Source organism: Scleropages formosus, chromosome 9 (assembly GCF_900964775.1).
Source record: "Scleropages formosus chromosome 9, fSclFor1.1, whole genome shotgun sequence".
NCBI classification, from domain to species: domain Eukaryota; kingdom Metazoa; phylum Chordata; class Actinopteri; order Osteoglossiformes; family Osteoglossidae; genus Scleropages; species Scleropages formosus.
The window spans coordinates 13407702-13432061 of NC_041814.1; the positions used below are offsets into that span (position 1 = coordinate 13407702).

The following is a 24360-nucleotide window of genomic DNA, read 5'->3' on the forward strand; positions in this document are numbered from 1 at the left end:
TTACGTACGGTTGTTTATCTCTGCCTCATTGGTTGTACTGCATGCCTTCTGCTTCCTGCTCAGGCTAATAGGCGCCTGGAAGGATGATTGTGACTTCCCAGCAGACTACACTTAGTTATATAAAGACACTAATTAGAAACAATGAATAGGGAAGGCAGTGCCAAACTGGGGTTTCTCACTACAACAGGCATCTGTCTGCACTGCAGTAGTGGATCTGCTAACAGTTCACTTTAGTTCTTAGCTGTTTTCCCTCCAAAGGCCAATTGTCAGGGTCCTGTGCCCAGTCCAGTATTTCAGCTGCGTATATTAAAAAAATCGATACCACATGTCTCTGTAGGCTAATGAAAAGTACTGATGCGGTGCAAGATCCAGGAAGCAATGTTTTGGCAATCAGCACCTGTTATCTCTGGTGCTGTATAATACCTAGAAGGGATGGAGTGCTGGTCAGAGCTCATATGTAAATTACTTAAAACAAGAATAGAAGAGAGGTATTTCACCACCCTTGCTTGATTACCTAGGAAGGAGGGGCACCACTAAACACAGGGTAGGTTAGACACCCTGAGAGACAGTCCACCAGACACATGCTATGTATGGCAGACATCTCAAAGTATAAAAGCAAACGGACACAGTAAACACCGTGTAATGTAAGGTTTATAAACGTGCACCTGTACTCCGATGGTGGCTGTTTAGGTCTGAGCCTTCAAGCAATCTAGTTAATCTGAACTGATCAGTTTTGAAGTCACAATGAACAAAAATCAGACAATGAAAAGACAGGTCTTACATTTATTTGTATGATACCATAGATGTGTCCTTGGTTTAGTGGGTTTGGATAAACCCTTATTGTTATATAACTAAACCTACTATTGTAAGTTAAGAACTATATTTGAAACCTTTAAAAGCTGTACAGATATGCTTTTCGTCATACTGTGTTGCTGAGCTGATATTTCACCCACAGCATGAATGTTAAGGCAATTTCTACAGTGGGATATTTCAGTGAGATAAGTAATAAAAAGTACTTTTTAAACAAAAGACTGTAATTAAATGGAGTTCATCATCATCTGAAACCGCTTGTCCCATGCAGGGTCGGGGGAGCCTAACCCAGTAACTCGGGGCATAAGGGGACACATCCAGGATGGGGTGCCAGTCCATCACAAGGCACCCCAAGTGGGACTTGAACCCCAGACCTACTGGAGAGCAGGACCCAGTCAAACCCACCATGCCACCGTGCCCCTCTTTAATGGTGTTCATAAATAAAAGCAGAAAAGAGGAAAATGTTTCGGACCACAGGGTGAATATAGTACTTGTGTGTACGTTTGGAGAGTCTAATTGCATTCGGTTTTGGGGAGCAGCAGTCATCTATTCTGCTTCAGCCTGCCAAGCCATCAGCATCAATGGCCGTGATTACAGGATGACCATTACACTGAAGAGAATAAAGACAGCGGACTGTGTACAGCTGTCTTCTAGCACTAAACTGATGAAACTCAGATGGGAATTTGCCTGGAAGGGAATTTAATTTGCTGTGTGTGTGTGTGTGTGTGTGTGTGTGTGTGTGTGTGTTCTAGGGGAGTGAGGTGGGGAGATCAGGGTGGAATCAAGAGCTGGTTATAGCTGCTCCAACCGCAGGACTGCAGTTGAGATGATATTAAAAGGCAGAGCAGAAATGTGAGCACTGAATGGAAAAGCACCTGCTGAGCTGATATGTGCGCGGTGCCTGTGGACTCAACCGTTGAGGAGCGCTGCCATGTCCTGCAACACCTGGAGAAGAGAGGACATGGAGCGTTACGCAGTGAGGTGCGGGATTATTGATCCGCAGGGCGCCGCGTAAGATCTGTCACGCAGCAATTTCACTGCAAAGTCCCCCTGCCCCCAACAGAGCTTGTAATGGAACACCCCTCCACCTCGGGTGCTCTGTCTCCGGAGGAGAAACTCTATCTGCGTCCCCCCCTTGTCCCCTCCTCCTCAGGGGATATTCCACTGAGAGGTCCTCCAGCTCTCATTCAAACAGAAAATGGAAGAGCTGTTGACAAAGCGCTGAATTGGAACGAGAGACAATTTGCGGCAGTGATCAGATGGTATGAATACAGTCGGGGAGCAGGCTATTGTACCTTTTATGGCAAAACTGTGGAAATTTCCCCCACTTCTGGATGCCCGTGACCACCCATGACTGCATATTCACTATACTACCCTCATGCAGGTTGCGTGGAAAGGGCGCATTTATAATATCCTTTTCCACCGCATCAACACAATTATTTGGATCTTTGCTTCTGTTTGCAGTAAATCAACAGACAAATCTGCCCGAACTCGCGCATCTGATGCACAAACATCCCGTGTTCACACAGTAACACCACGAAGCAAAGTTCCACACCTCCATGTGTTGTTTTTTTTTTTTTTTTTGAAATACTTTCCTGGAATGTTCTTGTCGTTGGGGCAATACAAATACCCAAAACACAAAGCATCCCGCCTCTCCCCCTCTCGTCCACCCTCTCGCCCTTCCCTGCCTCCCTCCTCTCCAGACTGTATAAATATCTCATGTGCCGTCTGCCAAAGCCCAGAGACTGACCAGCGAGCACAGAGAGACAGAAGGAAGAGGTTTCATGTGCAGAGCAGGGAAATAGACAACAGGTAGAAGGGAGGAAGCTCAGGTGGAGATCTGACCAAAGCTGATCTTTGAGTAGAAAAGAGTGGTCTCTTACTCACCTGTTGAGTGACCGTGGTTAGAAGAACCAAGGTAGGGTGAGTGTGAAGAACAGCAGGTCTTGGGAAAGTTACGCTGACTACGGTGAGAGACCTGGTAAGGATCGATAGAGACACTTCCGAATCTGAGGCTAGTCCATTGTGAAGCCCCCAAGATGTGGCTCCAGGTAGCCATGTTTGTGACATGCTTAGCTCTGGGCACCCAGGGACAGGACAGAGCCACTTTGTTAAGGACAAACAACCGCGATGGCCGCTGTCAGTACACCTTCACTGTGGACAGTCCCCTGGAGGCCAGCTGCCCTGCACCTGCCGGGGGCCCAAAGCTGAGTGCACTCGAGTCACGTCTGGCCCTGCTGGAGGCCCAGGTGAGCCGTCTGGTGGCTGGACAGGCAGGAGCAGGAGCAGCCAGTGCAGGGCTGCAGGAGGCCTACAGCCAGGCCATGAGGGAGAAGGTCCAGCTCCAGCGAGACAAGGACAGGCTAGACAGATTGACGCAGGACCTGCAGAGGAGGCTCGAGGAGCTGCGTCAGGAGAACGAGAGGCTCCAGGCACGACCCTGCCCACCACACCTGCCTCCCACTGCTCCCTTGCGGGACAGCAATCAGAGACCCTCCAGTGGTGAGTACCTGGACTACAGTACCTCGGATGCACATCCACGTAGAGTTCTTGCTGTATTGGTCTAATTTGAATGACCGTCAGTCACTGAAGAAGCACATCAGGAATTTCATTTATAATAATCTTATTGAATTGTAAATAATGGAAGTCGTATACATGTACAGTATATATTGTTTATTACCCAGCTGCGTAAATGGGTGAATATTTGTAAATAGCTTAATAGCATAAGTTGCTTTAGCGAAAAGCATCGGCTAAATAAAAAAGTGCAAATGTAAATGCATTCCTAAGATGAAAGTTTTGTCTGTTGCAGCTTAAAATGTTTGCTGTAATATCCTAAGCAACTTAAAATAATTCATGAATATTTTTTACTGAGGGGGTGTGGTGGCGCAGTGGGTTGGACCGCAGTCCTGCTCTCCAGTGGGTCTGGGGTTCGAGTCCCGCTTGGGGTGCCTTGCGGCGGACTGGCGTCCCGTCCTGGGTGTGTCCCCTTCCCCCTCCGGCCTTACGCCCTGTGTTGCCGGGTAGGCTCCGGTTCCCCGCGACCCCGTATGGGACGAGCGGTTCTGAAAATGTGTGTGTGTGTGTGTGTGTGTGTGTGTGTGTGTGTGTATTTTTTACTGTCGAAATTCAGGGTGACAGTGGGGGTTTTGATCGAGGTTCTTTTTTTACAAGATGACAGCTCTCACTGCTGTGCCTTATCTATTTTATACACATCTCATATTTATTCATTTAAGTGATGCTTTTCATCAAAGCACTTTACAATATTAAGCTACCTACATCTGTTTACCAATTCATGCAGCTTGGTAATTTTTACTGGAGCAACATTTAGGGTACATACGTTGCTCGGGGATACTACAGCTGGAGGTGGGATTCAAACTGGAAACCTTTGCATCTAAAGTCAGCAGCTCTAACCTTTTTGCTATTAGCTGCTCTCTGTATTAAGTTATTGAATTAACGTTACTATAACATTAAATATGGTGCTGTTTGAAAGTATGTGAACCCCTTGCATCCTTTAGTCTTACCACAAAATCTTTATTTAATCGGAAGCAGTGTTGCGCATGTGACATAATCAGTGTGTAATTACCAGTTCCAAACTAAAAACTAATTCCTTGTAACGTGCTTTTCTTGAAAATAAGAGCCATTTCTGATCCCTTATATCGATACTGGCTGTCAGGCTAATTCTGCAATTTACATATCTGAAAAGTCCAAAATATTTGAGCCCAAAAAAACTTGTCTGTCACTGGGTACAAGCTCTCCGTAGTAGTTCAGACTAGTTGACCAGCTGAACACAACGTCACAGGGGTCTCTGTTGTTACATGTACTGAAAAAGGTATTCAATTTCTACACAAGCACACACACTGTCTAAAACCACTTGTCCCAAGCGGGGTCGCGGCAAGCCAGAGACTAACCCAGCAATACAGGGTACAGACCCAGGACGGGATGCCAGTCCGTCACAAGGCACTCCAAGCAGGACTCGAACCCCAGACCCTCCGGAGAGCAGAACTCGGTCAAACCTGCTGCACCGCTGCACCACTGCACCTCCCCTTCAATTTCTATGGCTATTGGTAAATTATCAGCTATGTAAAGTGTAATGTGTGAACACTGGGCAAGTTGCTTTGAAAGATACTGTCAGCGCTTTCTATCCAGAAGAAATATGGTCTCACACCTTTACAACTGGGATGTTCCCAAAGCTTACGCCTTCGTTGCCAGAGTGTGCAGAGTCAAGGGTCTCAGCTCAGGTTTCATGGCTCTTTCACAACCCTTTGCATGATATTTATTGCAGGGATAGTTAGGTGGGTATTTACGACAGGCTGATGGGACTTTCTTGGTTTCTGAATGAAAACCAAGGGAGACACTATGAGAATGTGTGAGAACCACCATCAACCTGAGCAGTGGTCTTTGGTAGCTCACTATGTGGATCGTGTTGTTACACAACAGTGGGAGAAGGTGCACGGAGCTCACTGGTTGTTTCACAATTCCTCCCTTAATGCTAAAACCTCCTTAGTGCTGTTCTCATAAGGGAGTTTATCCAATCCTGTTTCATATCTGTGGCATCTGTTTTCCTCATGTTAACACCTGCTTGGTATAAAGGGAAGGAAAAGTAAATCCAGGGGAAACCATTTTGTGGACTGATCTCAGTGTGAAAATAATGGAACATCCCCCCCTGGAGCTACTAGAAACCAGCTCAGGAGTCAAGGTAAAAGGAATGTGCTCTTTATTCAACAGGTACATGTCTTTTGCCAAAAGTCTTAACAAAAACACTTCAGACAGTACAAGTGGTACAGAACACCGGAGGATCGCCCTGGATCACTCCCAGCCCCCCTACCGCGCCCCACGGTTAAAGGACCACCCCCAGAACTCCCCAGAATTCCCCTCTTGACCACTGCGCATAAGCAGAACGACAACCAATCAGAATAACACACACACAACTATGTAGATACATGAACAGTAATATCAACTATTTACGCGAAGCTATTACAACTCCCTTCAGCGCCGTTACAATAAAATCCTCAGCAAAGTGACTTCACAGTTGAGCTAAATCACCAGCACGCTGTAGTTGACAGGACACATGAAAGGAAAAAAAGACAAAGCATAAGTCATTTGGAGAGAAGTGGTCCCTCTGTCCACTGGGAGGAAGGGAAAGCAGACATACTTTCTATTGGTAGTGATTACTGAAAAGCTGAAGTTCAGCCTGCTTGTTTCGCTAACTCGACCTTTTCTGCAGTGTCTTATCAAGAACAATTTTCTCTTTTCAGCTATAATTTGCCTCAGAATTTCGCTCCTTAAAGTAATAGAAGCCCTAGCGTTGCAGTTTGGTGAACCTCTGAAAGCACGCGTCTCTCCCTCTGCCGCAAGTTGCCTTATTTTGGGTTCCACGTTTCATTTTTCAGCGTAAAACTCAAGCATTTTAATAGCAATCAGTCAGAATTCTGCAAAATTGTAATATGACCTGAGAAATATAGTGAACTGCTAAAAAAAAAAAAAACAAGGATCAAAAAACAATGGTCATGTGACGTGATTCCGGCAACAAGCGAACAAACAGGCTGAGGCAGAACTTAATTTCTTCCAGGTGAATGGGCAAAAAAAACAAGCAAAACTATTCAACAGCAGTTTCCTTCTATCCCGACAGTCAGGTGAGGTTCCTTGCACTCCCTGTATTCTCATCCGCCGAGGGCCGCACCACTCCCCCGTCTGTGGACCAGACGGTGTTCGCCTCTGGTGAATAATGGCGCTGTCCTTTGAGAGGGTTTGAAGGAAGACGTTCTTCGTGGGGAACTGGCTGAGCTCCACCTGCTAGGGCGTCACCCATTGCAATCGTGTCCTTTTAACCCCAGTATATCAACCACAGGTGGGAATCAACAACTTCCAGATGCATAGAGAAAAATATTAGGAAGGAATAAAAGTAAATAACTGCATATAACTGGTGGCAGGTGAGCACACCAGAACATTAGTTCTTTTGTGGTGCTCCACCATTTAGGTCTAAGCTGTATACATGTTTCCTTTCTATAACAAAGGCTCCTTTTGTGAGAGCTCCAAGTTACAATAAAACCTCATTTGTACCCTAAAATTTTGCATAACCAACTATCAACTCAGACTTTTGAGAAACACCTTAGGAAAACAGAAATTTCAATTTCAATTCACAATCTCTACCTTGGTGACGCTGACCACTACACAAGGCGAGCGGACACTGCTCGCACAAGGGATGGCTTCTCCTGCGAATGGACGTTAGTTTTCAGATACCCAATGTGGAGATAGCGTGGTTATGAGTGATTACACTCTTTATGACTGTAATTAGTAGAAAATAGAAAAGCTAAATATAATACACACATACATCGGGGTCGTGGCGAGCCGGAGCCTAACCCAGCAACACAGGGCGCAAGGCTGGAGGAGGAGGGGGACACACCCAGGATGGGATGCCACTCCATTGCAAGGCACCCCAAGCAGGACTCAAACCCCAAACACACCAGAGAGTGGGATCCAGCCAAACCCGCTATGCAACCATGCCCCCCCGCCAAATACAATACACACACATACACATTTTCAGAACCGCTTGTCCTATACGGGGTCACGGGGAACCGGAGCCTACCCGGCAACACAGGACGTAAGGCCGGAGGGGGAGGGGACACACCCAGGACAGGACGCCAGTCCGTTGCAAGGCACCCCAAGCGGGACTCGAACCCCAGACCCACCGGAGAGCAGGACTGTGGTCCAACCCACTGCGCCACCACACCCCCCTCCAAATATAATAACAAAAAAGAAAAAAGTAATTTATTATAAATTATGAGGGAAAATGGGACAGAGGAATGTATCATGCAAATGTATCACGCATAAAAGATTTTGAACATGAGGGCTTCAAGCCAGGACTTATAGGTTTACAGAATAGTTTCAATATTCTGGATATGGTTTTGGATGAGACTTTCTCTGTGTTTTAAAAATAATGTAAGAATTTTGCATGAGAAAAATGTGTGAAAAAAATGGATGCAACTCTTGTGACTCAGGAGCATGTCCATGTTTCCCATTGAAAGTGATGGTGATGAAGCGTTCCTTTTACAAGAGTTCTCATTAGAAGCTCATCCCCAGGAAGGAATTATGTTTGTTATGGGAGCGAAGCCTGTGCTGGTGGCAAGGCAGAGAAAATGGCTCAGAAAAGAAGAGATGAGGTTTGGTTTGGTTTTTTCCAGTTGAACTGGGTGCGTCGAAGGCAGCTCAGCTTGTGATCATTGCACTAGACTCCGTGTGGAAGATGGGAGGGTTTAGTCTTTCAGGCTCCAGGGCGCCTGGGTATTCACTCAGGGGTGTTTATGTCCCACTGCCACATTCCTACTTGTCAATGGGCTGCCAGACCCTGCAGTATCTACCAGAGGACCAGGGCTGTGATTTCTTCATCCACCTGATTGTCACAACACAGCTAGTTTAGCAGTAACTAGAGAATGACCTGCACACAATGATTTACATTAAATTTATCCGTTTAGCAGACACTTTTCTCCAAAGCGACATACATCTCAGAGAGAAATAAATTGAGTGCATTACGTCAACTGAAGGAGAGATTTGGATGCAGACATGTGATTGTAGAATATATAAAAATAGCACTGAAACTCAGACTTACAATGTGCTACTTATGTATTTTTCCTTTATGTATTCCTGAGCAGCCAAACACAGACTGACTTGTTGTGGATCTGTGCTACTTCAATGGATGGAGGAGATTCCTTCCTGCTTTTTGCTGTGCAGCACAGTTGCTCTGTCAGTTTTCTTTTCTCCGTCAGCTGTGATGTCTCTGTCTGCTCGCAGGGCCAAACGTCCCCTCCCACCTAGGGTCACGATCTCAAGGGCAGAGCGAGAGGACCAGTGTGAGAGGTGGGTTACCCATACCTGCAATCCCTTGACCACACAAACATGGTGCTAGCTTTTCCTGTGAGTTACCTTGATTCACCACTGAAGATCTTCAGTTTAAACTGATGGAAGAGGAACCAAAGTCCAGCCAGTCACTCAAAGTGCATCATGCTGTTTTTTTTCCCCTTTGGTTTTCCTTGTGTATGCATGCATTTTTCCAATCTCCTCTCTCCCTCTTGCTGCAGACTCTGCCTGGCCACTCGGTAGTCCAGGTTTCCAGGAGCTGAAGGCAGAGGTGACGGAGCTCCCGGCTTCCCAGCTCAGCCAGGAGAGCGGAGAGAGTAGCACAGGTGGATATGTCTGTAATGCCCCGGAGCGTGCAAACACTACTGCCGTCCTCCCAAGATTTCAGTCACCCATCATGAGTGACTTTGCAGTTCATTTTAATAATGGTCTCTGCATGCCTGCAGGCTTGTATTGTATGTAATCCCTGCTTATTAGTTCCAGCATGAATGCTCACAATATTCTTTAATACTCCGCAGAAAAAGTTGCTGCCTCCGCAAGTACATGAAACAGCAGTGAACGAGAAACAATCTACAGTACTGTACATATCAGTGCTTTTCAACAAAGGTGCTATGGCACACTGGGGTGCCGCAAGATTGTTTGTAATTTGCCTTGTCTTGATCATCTGTAATTATCCTCATAATACATTTTTTCAGACCAATATTAACTAAACAGAGATGTTAATTTTCCTCAACAGATGCCCTTTCTTTTATACTGGTACACATATATATGATTAAAATAACGCAGACAAACATGACAGTTGCTTTAAATGAGTTTCTTTGTTTATTGTTGTTCGTCATCCAGTATGTGATTGGTCTGCATCAGCTGACGTGCTGAATCTCGTTATTGCTCATCAATACAGTACTAACCAACTGTTCTTGGGGAAACTCCTCCAACACAAAATGGACTAGGGGTGCCACAGAATAGAATATGTGAATTGAGGGTGCTATCACTAAAAAAGGTTAAAACCACTGGTATATTTGTATAGCCACAAGTCTCAACTGTTGCTATATTTGTAAATCTCATGTGCATTTGGCTCCAGGTGTGGTTCAACCCTTGGTATCAATCCAACAGAATTAGGGAGCAGTATGACTCTACTCTTAAGTCCTTCATGCCATGAGCAGTTGACTCTAAACCCTATCCTGCATGTTCCCAAAGCTGAAACCCTTTCCTCCCTCCCTCTGTCAGTATATTTTTGGAAATGGTAAACAAGTTCTGACAGTTCGCTTGGCTAGAGACTTTCGTGAGCCATACAGGGTTGTTTGAAGTGATTCGCCTTCAGCTTGTCTTCTCTCAGCTACTTTGTTTGCCCATTCTGAGTGTAGTTACTGTATGTCAGGAGGTTGGGTCCTTTGGGATTTGTTTCATTTTATGTCTTATAACATTTCAGTGTAACGTGCCATTTCTCAAACAGCAATAACATCCCTACAATAACACCTCCCTTCTTTCACATCCTCTCGGTCCAGCCTCCTTTTTCTTTCTGTGTTTGTTTTAAAGGCTGTGGGGAGCTGGTCTCTGTCGGGGAGCCGGTTTCTCACCGCAAGGCAGACAACATTGCCGGAAAGTATGGGGTATGGATGCAGGACCCAGAACCTGTGGCACCTTACGGTTCTACTATGATCTGGCGGATTGACACTGTCGGCACTGATGTTCGGCAGCTCTTTGGTTATGAGGATATGGATCAGCTGGCTCGTGGCTTTCCTACTAAGGTACTGCTCTTACCAGAGCCGATGGAGAGCACAGGTGCCGCACTGTACCGAGGCTCTCTGTATTACCAGCGCCGTCGCAGCCGTACTATGATGCGCTATGACCTGGCCACCGAGAGTGTGGCTGCCCGACGAGACTTGACCCATGCTGGCTTCCACGGTCAGTACCCATACTCCTGGGGCGGATACACTGATATTGACTTTGCCGTGGATGAGCAAGGCCTGTGGGTAATCTACAGCTCCAGCAAGGCTAAAGGAGCCATCGTCGTGTCCCAGCTGGATCCCAACAACCTAGAGGTGAAGAGAAGCTGGGAGACGAACATCCGCAAGGGCGCAGTGGCCAATGCTTTCATGATCTGTGGCCGTCTCTACACAGTGGCTAGCTACAGTTCCCCCAGCACAACCATCAACCACAGCTATGACACAGCAACTGGCAAGAGCAAGGCCATCGCCGTGCCATTCCAGAACCGTTACCGCTACAATAGTATGGTGGACTACAACCCTGCCCACAGGAAGCTCTACGCCTGGGACAATTTCCACATGGTGACCTACTCTGTGCGCCTGGCCAACTGAAAGAAACACCAAAAAATTTGTTTGTCATAAATACACTCAAAAACTGACACAGGACATCTTCTCTAACATTTTCTCTTCCTGACACTAATGACTTTTACTCAGCTGAAAGCGACTGACATCACTTACAATGTAGATTTAATCAGCCGTTACAGTAACCCAAATTCTCACTACACATGTTTTGGTGGCAAGTTTTTAAGATAATACTTGTATGAACTTAGTAATTGCAAGGCATACATTTCTGTGGGATGGCTTTTGCTGTGGCATAGTCTTCACCAGTGTTTAAGATTAATTATTTTTCTACTATGTTTATTGTTTATTTTTCAGAGTTTTCTTGTAAAACGCTGCTGGGATTGTTAAACTGAATTTTATCCACAAAAGAAAGTACTTGCATTTCGATCAGCTTAATAACTGGTTTAATTTAGCATTCATCTGTCCCATTTTTGATACCTTAACTGTGCATAAGAGATATACTGTATAAAAATATAAGCAACTCCCTCTCCTCCCTGTAAACTCTGGAAGAAGAGTAATAATTTTTAGAAATGATTTTCATTTGCTGCTGTTCTTGTGTGTGTAAAACATGTACTAATTAATATTCAGTGTTTAAATAAATAATATATATACACTTGTCATTTGAATCACTTGTTTTATTAAGCATGAATTAAACTATTGAAATTCTTCAATAAATACAACCTTAACTTGTATTATCCAAGCCCAGCAACTTAAATCTTCTTTGTATAAGTTGAAACATAGAGGTTTTGTTTAATTTTTTTCTTATTTTTACTTTAAGACAGTTTTTTGTAAGAGTTTTCAGTCCATAATTTTTTAGCAGATGTTTGTCTTTATTTCATTCTAATCTGCTATTGTTATTACAGACAAATTGAAATAAAATTATTTTAGGAACTATCATCGGAAAGCATATTATACATTCTTGTTACTAAATCTTTGCAAAGATATTTTTTATTGTAATTAAACCCCAGCATAAATACACACACACAGACACTGACTGAAACTGCTTGTCCCAAAAGGGGTCGCAGCGGGCCAAAGCCTAACCCACCAACACGGGGCGCCAGTCCGTCACAAGGCACCCGAAGCAGGACTCGAACCCCAGTCCCGCTGCGCCACCGTGCCCCCCAAAGCTTAAATAATTAATAATAAAATAAATAATAAAACCACCCAGATCTGTATAATGATTCTTAGCCCCCTTAAGACTGGAAGGATCCAATATGAATGCAGAAAAAAATCTTCCAGATTGCATTTTCATCTCCAAATTAATGGGGGTGGAGCATGCTGGTTATGACAAAATGGAAATCAAAGAAAACAAGCCTGGGATATTTACACAACAGAAATCATTGTTCTCTTCCCAGACATCTGAACCAAAGTAGGAAGCTACACAGCCTAAAAACACTTCTACATTTCTAAAATAATGTCCAAAATAATAACCCAAAACTGGTTCTAACCTCATCTGTGGTCTAATTTATTTCTCACCTTCAGACTGTACAATTGAACAGTTGTTGGTAGTGGCTTAATAGTCATCAGTAGTCCTGTTTCGCAAGGACACTGAGTCACTTTTACACTAGTCCCAGTACCACTTATAAACCCCCAGATGATAGTTGCCACATCTCCTTGACCATAAGAATAAAAATGACGATGATCCATGTATTGACAGACAGAAAAGATGGTTCTACCTGACATTCTTTGGATGGATCGATTGGACTTGATGCGGCCAGTAACTGCAGTCATCACTTCTAAGAAGCTCGGGCTCATCGGCTCCAGAAAACCAGGACAAGGTTTCAAGAGGGTCCCCCACACTATCTACTATGTGGTCTGCTTACTGTTACACTGCCAAGAAACATCCCACTGAATGAATAATGTGGGAAACATTGGATTATACACACACATTCGCTGAAGCCGCATGTCATAAGCAGGGTCACGGTGAGCTGGAGCCTAGCCTGGCGACACAGGGTGTGGGCTGGAGGGGGAAGGGACACCCCCGGGATGGGACACCGGTCTGCCACAGGGCACTCCAAGTGGGACTTGAACCCCAGACCCACCAGAGAGCAGGACCCAGCCAAGCCCAATGCGCCCCCCATGGGTGAACAGGGCAGGTCTGGGAAACACAGGTGGGATGACAGTCTTGTACTGAAGGAATGTAAAATAGAGGAACCCTGCAGTTTTCAGTGCCCTATTAAGTTCTAAACACACCCAATAACAGAAAGACTAATGCACCACACTGACCACGAGGGAATCTGTGGACAGTTGTCTGACTGGAACAGCTGAGACTGAATGTGCTTCATCCTCACAATAGACACAAATGTCAGACTGTGGTGGTCTTTGCCTCTCTACGCCACATCTGCGTGCTTCGACAGAGATCTTTCAGTCCCTGGGCCTGGTTCTTGCGCTGCTTAGGCATAAAACATAGTGGATAAAGCAGAGAAAGGAAAGTCAAAGATGTTAGAGAGAGGGAAGGGCTGCGGCACCAGTCAATGACAGAAGGTATTCTTTCGGTGGCCCCTGCGTGTTTGCAGAAGTTCGCCAAATAACAAGAACCTGTTGAGAAATAACGCTACATAAATATGACACACTTGGACACTTCAATCATAATGCAGAAGCAGCAATTTTACCTTCTTTTACACACACACTGACTGAAGCCACTTGTCCCAAGTAGGGTTGCAGCAAATCAGAGCCCAACCTGGTAACACAGGGAATAAGGCTGGAGAGGGAGGGGACACACCCAGGACAGGACGCCAGTCCATCGCAGAGCACCCCAAGCAGGACTCGAACCCCAGACTGACCAGAGAGCAGGACCTGGCCAAGCCCGCTACACCACCACACCCCCTCACCTTCTTTTGAGTACTGACATGTGTGCTTATTTCTCCGTTTCAACACTTTGGCATTTGAATGAAGAAATCTTCTATTCTTTTTTCATTTGGATAAAAGGTGCTCTGAAAGCAGGCTCGAAAGGCCCCGCCTCTAATTTAAGAGTAATTTTTAACTGACAAAATCCTGCAGAAGTTGAGTATGTGTGTATTGAACAATGTGTTAGCACCCCCTTTAGGGGAATCTTGAGTGTTGTCACAAGCGAACATTATAGGGGGACAAAATGTGCACCAATCTGGCATCCTGCAAAGTGCTAGTGGGAATAGCGCCTCCTATAGCTTTATAATGAACTGAGACAACACAGCCTGCTGCTACAGTAAACACTGACTGATGACTGACAGATTACTGTCTGTAGGTGCAAAGAATATCCATTATCATGCCACTGCTCCATACCGACATACACATTTATTACACCTGTAATGACTTGCTTGCGTTTTAGCCAGGATACCAGTATATGAATTCAAGAGTTTATAAAAATTGTTTTGTTTGACTCGTTTTACACTTCAAGTATAACGAGGAAGATTTTTATATTTTTTTATTTAGTTTCAAAAGCACAGCTATAACAGATTTCTGTAAAAATCAACAGAAAATCGTAGGTGAACAGGTTATAATTATTCTCTACTTTTCATATTCAAATAACTTCAAAATGATCATCTTTCATTCATTATTATTAAAGTAGCTAAAGCTTTTCCAAGGAGATGTACAATTTTATTGTTACAGTAAATGTTACAAGAGTACAATATATGGGAAACAGTAAATTGCTAAACTGACCTCATAACAGCTATAGCGTTACATTACATGACAGCATTAGAGCGACTCCATTTCAAATAAATTGACAGCATTTCACAAGAATCTAAAAACTTTTTATAAGAACATTAAAACACCAATTATCCCCAGTCTAACCAGCAAGAGCATGTCCACATTTTATCTGTTTGCTTTCAGTGATTTTTTTATTGTTAATTATTAAACTGCAAAAAATTACAACGCTTTTGCAATTAATAAGTAAAGCAATTATTATTCTTTTAATTACCCTATTCTTGTCTAAGTATTTACTTTTCAGATTGCTATAGAAGATTAGATGAGCATACAGCGGTTAAGGATTCAGGGGCAGCAGAATGTATAAAATTACAAATCACTTTTTATTAATCTGTTTGCTTAAAAAGAAATTCCCAATAAGGTTACAATTCTGTCACTGCCAGGAATGCCACTGTCTGTGGTCAGCATATGACATGGTGTTATGACATATTTATTGGTCTGGTATTATTTTTGTATTTTATTATCAAATTTACTTTTGAGAATTCTGTAATACATTTTGCCATATGTATATAAATGAGGCAGTCAGGCAAAATTAGGTTACTGACAGGTAAGGGTTTCTGCAGAAGTAAGGTTCAAACTCTTGTTAGGTTCAGATTTTGAGCACGCGAAGGACCGCCGCTGGGACGTACATCCTCCAGTTGTTCAGGGCAGCCATGGGGCTTTCCAGCAGTTTAGAATGCCTTTTTCCAGCATAAATGGCTGCTACAAGCAGGGTACTCAGAACAAGCAACTTTGGTAGTCTGGAAGGACGGGGCTCTGGTACAACTCGTGTCATCATTGGTTTGCTCACCCTGTCCCACACCGTCAGGATGGCATTCCGGGCACCTGCCCACTTTCCTGGCCCACGCAGTCGGAACTGATAAGGGGTGCAGGGTCCAAACAGCACGCTGAACCCCAGGCGAGGGTCTGTCAGCAGCAGCTTTAGGATGTTTGGCCGCACCCCAAACTGATTTGCCAGTTCGTCCATGTAGGGGGTGAAGTCTACCTGAATGGTATGTCTGGCAGAGGGCACATACCTGAACAAACATTAAATTAAAAAATAACTGAGAACCCACACTAAAACGCCATTATACCACACATGAAGAATTGTTTTCCTTATGGAGACATGAGATGCAGAAACATACAAAACTATTCAGATTTAGCTACAGCACTTCTGAAAACCCATCCTACTGAAATATATATCGACTTTTCTGATTGAGCTTGGGGGGCGCGGCAGCGGCAGAGTGGGTTAGACCAGGGCCTCCTCTCTGTTTGGTCTGAGGTTTAAGTCCCGCTTGGGGTGCCTTGTGATGGACTGGTGTCCTGTCCTGCATGTGTCCCTCCCCCTCCAGCCTTGCACCCTGTGTTGCCAGGTTAGGCTCCGGTTCGCCACGACCCCTCTTTGGGACAAGCGGCTTCAGACAGCGTGTGTGTGATTGAGCTTGAAATTAACTAGGCCTGAACAGCTGTTGCTTGAATGAATGAAGTGATTTATATAATGTTAAACTGCAAACATTATTTGAAGACCTGCTCTGTTTTGTGTCAACTATACATAAGAAAATGTGTTTTATATTTCTTTTTGCCAAAATGTGTTCATTATTTAAGATCATCTGTGAATACAAAACATTGTATGGATTCTGTTGTTCTAAGGCTTTGATGAATTAAAATGTTTATAGACCAATGCTGATTTATGCAATTTAAAATTTCACACAATTTTTAAATAAAAATGAGCATATTTTAGAAGTACAAGGCACTCAAAATTTTTAAACATCTTAACTACAGTGAATATTCTTTAACACGTTTAAAGAGTGAAGCACATAAATTGCTGACAAAAAAATGTACCTTTTTGACATTTCTTCTGTTACCGATTTGATATCTTTCCACATACGGTCTGTTGAAGGAAGCTTGTTCAACCCTAAAAATGTCACAGTCGGTGTGAAACAAAAAGAAAACAATTAGACCTTTACAATTACAAAACTTATCTGAACTTCATAATTGCTCCTAAATTGTCTACAGTCAGGATATAAATTATCCTAAAAAGTTCAATTCATAAATCAACATAACAAGAGAGTGTTCCTGAAGCACCTCTTCAAGGCTCCTAATTTATCTTTGCGCTATTTCACAAAGTATTATTCTGGAGAAAATAATGTTACTGTAGGTTTATAATTATTATGAACATACATTATATATGCTACTAAATGCTGTACCCTCAGAAAGATAAAAAACACAAAACACGACATAAAACTCTAATTTACGCAACACTTATGCAAGGTTGCATGGGTAATTAATAGCTGAGACATCAGAAAAACCGTCACATGATTGCTCTGATGTTGCCTGCAGTCTTTGTGAATTCCTCCGCGTCATGAAGTTCAGTCTCAATTACATTTTTTCATAACACGGTTCTCCTAAATATGGGGTAAGCAGCTAAGGTACAAATTTTGTATGCTTCTGAAAGCAGATTGTTGTAAAAAAGAGTAAGGGTGCCCTTCACCGAACCGAGCAGGAAAATACATGTATGCTCTCCACTAGCAGCTGCATACCTTTGAAGACACGTGTGGCCCAACGTGCCTGCATCTCGGAAATAGGCATTATGGCACCCAGTGGCTGCACTAGGCCAATGATAGCCAGGGTGTGACGCTCCAAATCAGGAGGAAAGACATGCTTGTAAAGGCTGGCCCGGTTCTCTGAAACTGAGAGCACAGGGGAGGAAAGGAAGGGGAAAGCAAAGCGGTAGCCAGTGGCAAAGACAACAAGGTCAATGTCATCCTCCACGGTTCCATCCTCAAACACCACACTAGAGTCCTGGAACCGGCATATGTTGGGCTTCACCAGCACTGTGCCAGAGATGATGCGGTTGGGGAGTTCATCGCTCACTGTGGGATGCTGGCTCATCAGCCTAGGGGGCAAAGTAGTCACCATGATGCAAGTCAAAAATCAAGATTCTACTGTAAATTTCATATTTCTCTTAATAATTGAATGCAATGGAAACTTTATTCTGCAAATAAGATTGTTATTATTATCAGCATCAGCATCACGGTAGAATGGAAAGAATAATGCCAAGTGGGCCATGGGGTATGGCACAGAAATAATGGACAGCACTATAAATGCTTTGGGGCCATAAAGCCAGGTCACAGTACCATCTGCTTACATAACAATAATAATTTTCTGTACAGAACAGCACAAAATTGTCTGATCAATTCTAGCTAAGATCCCCTGGTAGGAAGGGGACAAAAGCGAAACTCCAAACCTTGAAACTGAGAAAAGTAGTATCTAGCTGATAACTCAGCTATGTTGCAACCATTATACACCCATAATAGCAGTGCCCAAATGTCTTAAACAGATACTTGTGGTTCAAACCAATTACTTTAAATGACATTTCTCAACTTTCTTCTGCATAGCCTGGCACCGTTATCTTTAATTCTTACCTGCAAAGTGCGCAATGCAGTACAACAACATGCAAGTAAATTCATCATTAAAACACCCTAAATGGTAGTGTGAAATACATATAGATCTGAAAAACCACGTGTGTTTTACAAGAACTTGGGGGCTGCGGCAGAAGTAACTGAGGGGAGATGTACCTGTGCTTGGGCTTTAGAGAATACAGCGTGTGGTTAAACCTCTTGTTGACTGCGCACTCCCACAGGCTGCAGAGGAAGCCAAATGGCAGGACATAACCCAGCAGGTACATGACTCTGTTAAATAACAGGTCCAGAGGGATTCCGTTTTTTCCCACACGGTTCAGGATCCACGCCCCACGCCGTGTGCTGAGGAACACCTTGTGGACAAAATCGAGTCATAGATCGGATAGATAGATCGTCATAGATAGACAGAGGTAGATAGACAAAGATCGAGTCAGATCTTACAGCTGGTTTTCAACTTCATTACTGTTACCAAAAAAAATTTCAGACTACATCCACTGAGTAAGCCATTTCAGTGTGAACAGTGAACACAGAGAGGTGTTAACATGTACGAAAGTGCAAAATCCATAACGGGACATAAACAGTCACTGTCCTGAGATCACTGGGGGGCATACCTGTTGGGCCGCTCTGCTCAGCTCTACAGCGATATCTCCTCCAGAGTTCCCAATTCCAATCACAACCACTCTTTTGTTTCGCCACTGCTCTGGTATCTTGTAGTCGCGGCTATGCATCCAATCCCCCTTAAACGTCTCTATCCCTGGAATAAAGGGGGCTATTAATGGGACACTTTCCGCTAGTGGCTGCACACTTTTTAAGACATGCATGGCCCCACATGTCTGCAACTCAAAAATCGATGTGGTAAGATGTGTGTGCGTCCAATGTCAACATATTATACATTACATATATAATACATACTTCTCTGTTGTTGTATTATAGCTGCCTTTTTCCACCCCTGTATCCTCACATTGTGTTCTTTACGACTTTTCGCTAAAGAAGTACCGCTTTGTTTGCTCACATTAATGGGAAGTATTCTTTCAACTTGTAATTCTTATGATATACCACAAACAGAATTTTACTACTGCAATGGACTGGCATCCTGTCCAAGGTGTACTCCCCCAGCCTTGCACCCAGTAATTCATGGGCTTTGGACCACAATCATGACCAGGACATTCACTTTGCAAAGTGAGTGAGCGTGACAATTGAACACATGTAAGTTAGCTAAAAATCTAAATACTCTGACGTTACAAATTAACAGGAGATCAGGTGAATTGAGTATACTTTTTATTTATTAGTGTATAACTGTGCCAATGAGTGAGTGGGCCTTTGTGATTGCCTGTGATGGATTTCCAGGTTGTCCTCTGCCTTACAACCTACACTTCCTGTGATAGGCTCCTGATCACCATGACCGTGAACTAGATAAGTGGTTTATGAAAATACATGAATGGATGCATAATGTTTTATAAAAGACTGTTTCTGTTATTGAGTGTGTTACTGAAAAAAATGACAGTACCTGGAAAGTCTTTCAAGGGTAAGTTGGGGTAAACATGGTGTCCAATGCAAATCATAACCGCATCAAAGATGTATTTCTCCTCCCGGCCTTCTTTGTTCTTAACCACCACATCCCACTGTCCGGAGTAAGAGAAGTCGGGCCGCTGCTTCACACTGCAGACAGTGGTCTGACGCAAAGTAAAAATTCAGATTGCATTTCTAAATTTAAAAGAAAAACACTGACAGTAAACAACAGCGTTGATAACCAGTTTCAAATGAAGAACTCAAAATTCAAAATGAACATATGGACTCATCCATTAAAGGTAGAGCAAGACTTGAAACCGTCAGAAGTAAACTTACTTCCCAAAGTAGGAGAATGGCATGCTTAACTTATAAGTTAGGGAATCTTACCTGAAAGTGAATATAGCGAGTCAGCTGGAAATGTTCAGCATACATCCGGAAATAGTCCATGATGAGAGAGTTGTGCATGTAGTTGGGGAAATGGGCAGGGATGGGATAGTCGCTGAAACACATCATCTCTTTCGAAGTGTTGATGATGAGAGAATGGTAAATGCTGGCCCGGTCACTCTCCGGGTCCTCCTAAAAGGTGGGACATACAGTAAGAACTCTAACCTGTGGAAATCCAGCCATATTTGAGTGACAACTATTTAAATTTATGACCTTGTACCATACCAATTCAGCATAAAGCATTTCTGCAGCATCACTATAAATACAGGAATATCCACTATAAACAATTGATATTCAGCAGGTAAATATTTATGAACACGATAGACAAAAGTGAAAAAATACTTTTCACTAAATGTCAAAAGATTGGCCAAGGTGTAGAAACAGGAGGTATTTACTGGACATTCACCGATAGTCACCTTTATATAACAACAAATATTTTGACTAAAAAAAACACCTTGGCTTTTTTCTTGGCTTAAAAAAAACATATCTCCAAGGGTAATGACCTCACCTTGAACCTCCACAAGCCCCCGATGTCATCACTGCTCTCAAAGCACACTGGCTCTAGTCCCTCATCAAGGCAGCACTTGATACAAGTCAGCCCAGAACTGCCACCACCAATCACTGCAACACGGCGGGCCATACTGTGGACATCAGGAGGCATGATGCATTTTAGAAACTGAAAAATGATCCATCCATCCATCCATCATGAAATACTTTTCCCGTGCAGGACTGTGGTGGTCCAGATGCCATCCGAGAATCACAGAAAATGAGGCAGTCTATCATAAGGCAATCAACAAGGCAACAACTCATTCATTCAAGAGTATTCACTATCACTTGATGGTTTTAATTGTTATTCAGTGCATTTGGATTCTTCAGTGTGTTTTAACTAACAACACTACTGAGAACTCAAAGGTGCAGGAATGCCCTCTGTCATTTATTGGTAAATTAACATTTTTAAATTGAGTATTAGTGTATTTGGATTATTAGTGGCATCCTTTCGATGTGTTATTGAGTTTCGCTGGTTGCATTTGATGTTTTCTTTTTCAGTCATTGTTTTTGATTTGATCAACAGAAGTAACAAGCCCTTGAAACACAACCCTTAACAACAATTTACATTTATTCAGTTGGCTGACACTTTCCTCCAAAGAAACTTACAGTGTTAAAGTACTTACAACTATTTACCCATTTATACAGCTGAGTAATTTTACTCAAGTAATTTAGGGTGGGGGGGGGGCACAGTGGGTCCTGCTCTTCGGTGGATCTGGGGTTCGAGTCCCGCTTGGGGTGCCTTGCAACGGACTGGCGTCCCGTCCTGGGTGTGTCCCCTCCCCCTCCAGCCTTACGCCCTGAGTTGCCGGGTTAGGCTCTGGTTCCCCGTGACCCCGTATGGGACAAGAGGTTCAGAAAGAGAGAGTGTGTGTGTGTGTGTGTGTGTGTAATTCAGGGTAAGGGTGTACTACAGCTGGAAGTGGGAATCAAACCTGCAACCTTTGGGTCCAAAGGCAGCAACATAAAAATTTATTACAATATATAAGCACCAATAAAAGCTTCTGCACAGTTATGATCCCATACAACAAGAACAGAACCCATAGGTACAAAGAGAAAATACTGCATTGCAAAAAGTAAATCAGGACGATGCCGATCAGATACTAATTAGCATATACCGTGTCGCCATTGGTCCTTTGGCTGTGCACGAAGACGGGAGAGCGCATGCGCACACCGGGTCAACTCGGCGGAATTAACAACGCCCGACGGAACACTTTGCTTGGCAAACAAGCTGATAACGTCTGACGCCAGGCTTGACACTGTAACATTCCCTACGTATATACAGAGGTGTAGACTAGGCACTTAAGTAAAAGACGTTTCATTAACACTGGCTCCACGAAACGTAAACATACAAAGGGAAAGTCGGACTTTGGCTCCTCCTGTTGTGTCACTCACTGTACTGTACTGTACAGTACCCGTATGTACACTACTCAGTACTGAACACAGGTAAGTGGGACGGACGCTGGTCGACGCCCACTTCACGAATGAAAGAGAAACTGGGTGCGAAGCCGATAGAAACAGAAAAATACACACACACACACACACACACACACACACACACACACACACATTTTCAGAACCGCTTGTCCCATACGGGGTCGCGGGGGAACCGGAGCCTACCCGGTAACACAGGGCGTACGGCCGGAGGGGGAGGGGACACACCCAGGACGGGACGCCAGTCCATCGCAAGGCACCCCAAGTGGGACTCGAACCCCAGACCCGCCGGAGAGCAGGACTGCGGTCCAACCCACTGCGCCACCGCACCCCCCGAAAAATAAATAATTTTTCTAAATAATTTTTTAAAAAAATTAAATAACTTTTTAAGTAAAAATAAAACGAAATCAACCACATTACATTTACAGTTATTTACTTAGCAGACTCTTTTCTCCAAGCGACTTTCAGTGAACTCGTGTTATCAGCGCTCACACCTTCTTATTTGCTAGATACACTGGGTCACTCATCCACATAAGAGGAACAAGAGATCCGTTTTCTATCCACACGTTTCGTCATCAGAATGGCGCTTAAAGCCTTGCGTTTATGATATTCGCAAAGACGGCTTGAAGAACGACTTGTTTTACATCATGTTAATTATGCTGAGGGGTCAGTTCACAGAAATCATCATGGCATGATCTTGCGTGACATCTTAACACATTTCTCAGATTCAAAGTGTGCTCGAGAATTTCGGGCGACAAAGCGGGTGGATAAGCAACATCATGCAGAGAAAAACCACTGAGAGCTGCAAAGAAGAAGCAAATAAAACAAAAAAGTTCACTTACTCGCGTCATACACGACGTTTCACAAATACTTGCGTTACGTTGCAATAGCTTTACGGCAGTTATTCAGTTTGCTGCAGTAATCAGTGGGAATAAGAACAGCGTGTTGTTTCGTCATAATGTAAATCGTACCTGCACACCTCCGAGGACTTCAGACTCGCAGCTTTAGTTTTGGAAGTGACAATGGAGCCCCGACGAGCCAAGTCTGGGTGAAAAGACAGAATGGGCGCGGACTCCAACTCGGTCCGTAAACATTCAGCGCGGACTTTGAATCGCTGCCGGACGCTGTTGCCTGGTAAGTGAAGAAGAAGTGGCCTCCGACTACACAGTTGCCAGATACGAAGGAAATAAAAAAAAAAAAAAAAAAAAAAACCCCACTACACTTTACATAACGATGATAAGCATAGGTGGCAGCCAGCGAGTCTGTAACTTATAAAGAGATTAATTCCAGATAACTAAATGGTGTTGTAAGCATGATTTATAGCACGGCTCATGAGGTCTCGTTTCAGTACAATTCAATGGCGTTGCTCTCAAAACATGTCGAATTTAATTCTCCTTTATAAATGCAACAATGTGCAAAAGGTGCCCCAATAAAACAACGTTTAAAGTCATTTACTGGCCAGTGAGCTTACATGCCAGTGAAAACACAGTATAATATTAGAAAAAAAAGCACTGAGGCAATAAAAAGGAAAGAGGAATTTCTTGCGTTTTCCCGAAAACATACTGAAACCCACTTGTTGCGCTTCCATTTGAAATAGTTAAATGTTCGATAACGTAAAAATTCAGCGCAGCTGTTTGTGTTCACGTTATGTGTTGCCTGAAATACGGGCCCGGTCTTTGAAGAAGTTTTCGGTGAATTGTTTCAGCCACGTTTGACACTTCAGAATTCCTGAGAAACCGCACTGACACAAATCCTGAACAGACCGATCGATACGCTGGTCCGGAACACCTGTGTGAAACGGTGGAGCATAAACTCCACGGTTCACTACGTTATGTTAATGATGGACAGGTATTCTGAATGTGGAACTGCTGTAAAACTGCCGTGAGGCAGCGGAGTGGACCGTTGCCTGTGTAACTAAGCTTTTTAGCAAATGAACGTTACATGAACTTTGTCCCAAATGAATTTGGTAAAAGCAGTGCCACAGGAGTTGGACAAAGTGCTAAAAAATGCCATCAACTTTAAAAAGACTAATGAACGGTGCTGCAGCAGGTAGGCCTATTGCTGATGCCTCAGAGCACCTGGACCGTGCACTTGTACATGGGCTCAAATCCAGCTCAATCTGTGTACAGTTTTAATGTTCTGTTGCGTCAAGCTTTGCAGATGAGTTCGGCATGCATTGGACATTTAGGGTGCATCTCACTCAATGAACTGAAAATGGCTGAAATGTTGCAAAGGCACTTCGGCGCCATAACCGACATCACACAAACACAACAGCATTGCAAACACCAGAAGATGCTGTTTCCCGACAGCGTCAGAATCGCCGCAAAGCAAAATGAATTTCAGTCTGGCCT

At 43.7% G+C, this 24360-nt stretch overlaps 2 protein-coding genes across 3 annotated transcripts; one reads left to right on the forward strand and one right to left on the reverse strand.

Annotated features, from left to right (window-relative positions):
• The first annotated feature begins 2567 nt into the window (after nt 1-2567).
• LOC108923482 (myocilin-like) lies at nt 2568-11532 on the forward strand. Its single transcript, XM_029254957.1, has 4 exons — nt 2568-3312; nt 8599-8664; nt 8886-8990; nt 10201-11532. Exons 1-4 carry the CDS (start codon nt 2850-2852, stop codon nt 10980-10982), a joined length of 1416 nt encoding a protein of 471 aa, XP_029110790.1. The 5' UTR covers nt 2568-2849; the 3' UTR covers nt 10983-11532.
• A 3143-nt stretch (nt 11533-14675) lies between these two features.
• On the reverse strand, nt 14676-23130 carry LOC108923456 (dimethylaniline monooxygenase [N-oxide-forming] 5-like). Of its 2 annotated transcripts, none has more exons than XM_018734212.2 (9): nt 22981-23130; nt 20538-20670; nt 19973-20161; nt 19584-19749; nt 18688-18830; nt 18233-18429; nt 17195-17550; nt 16497-16569; nt 14676-15691 (listed from the first exon to the last, which is right to left on the reverse strand). In XM_018734212.2, exons 2-9 carry the CDS (start codon nt 20667-20669, stop codon nt 15265-15267), a joined length of 1683 nt encoding a protein of 560 aa, XP_018589728.1. In that variant the 5' UTR covers nt 20670; nt 22981-23130; the 3' UTR covers nt 14676-15264. The 2 variants fall into 2 exon arrangements, with proteins under 2 accessions (XP_018589728.1, XP_018589729.1); XM_018734213.2 differs by having other exon boundaries at nt 22852-23130.
• Nucleotides 23131-24360: the final 1230 nt, after the last annotated feature.

Excerpts from the sequence above, each read along its gene's own strand:
- LOC108923456 (XM_018734212.2), bottom strand. The coding sequence starts at position 20,669 with ATGGCCCGCCGTGTTGCAGTGATTGGTGGTGGCAGTTCTGGGCTGACT. Across the intron at positions 20,162-20,537 it reads GGGGCTTGTGGAGGTTCAAG|GAGGACCCGGAGAGTGACCG; the intron begins GTGAGGTCATTA and ends CCCACCTTTTAG. Across the intron at positions 19,750-19,972 it reads CTCGCTATATTCACTTTCAG|ACCACTGTCTGCAGTGTGAA; the intron begins GTAAGATTCCCT and ends ACTTTGCGTCAG.
- LOC108923482 (XM_029254957.1), top strand. The coding sequence starts at position 2,850 with ATGTGGCTCCAGGTAGCCATGTTTGTGACATGCTTAGCTCTGGGCACC. Across the intron at positions 3,313-8,598 it reads CAATCAGAGACCCTCCAGTG|GGCCAAACGTCCCCTCCCAC; the intron begins GTGAGTACCTGG and ends GTCTGCTCGCAG. Across the intron at positions 8,665-8,885 it reads CGAGAGGACCAGTGTGAGAG|ACTCTGCCTGGCCACTCGGT; the intron begins GTGGGTTACCCA and ends CTCTTGCTGCAG.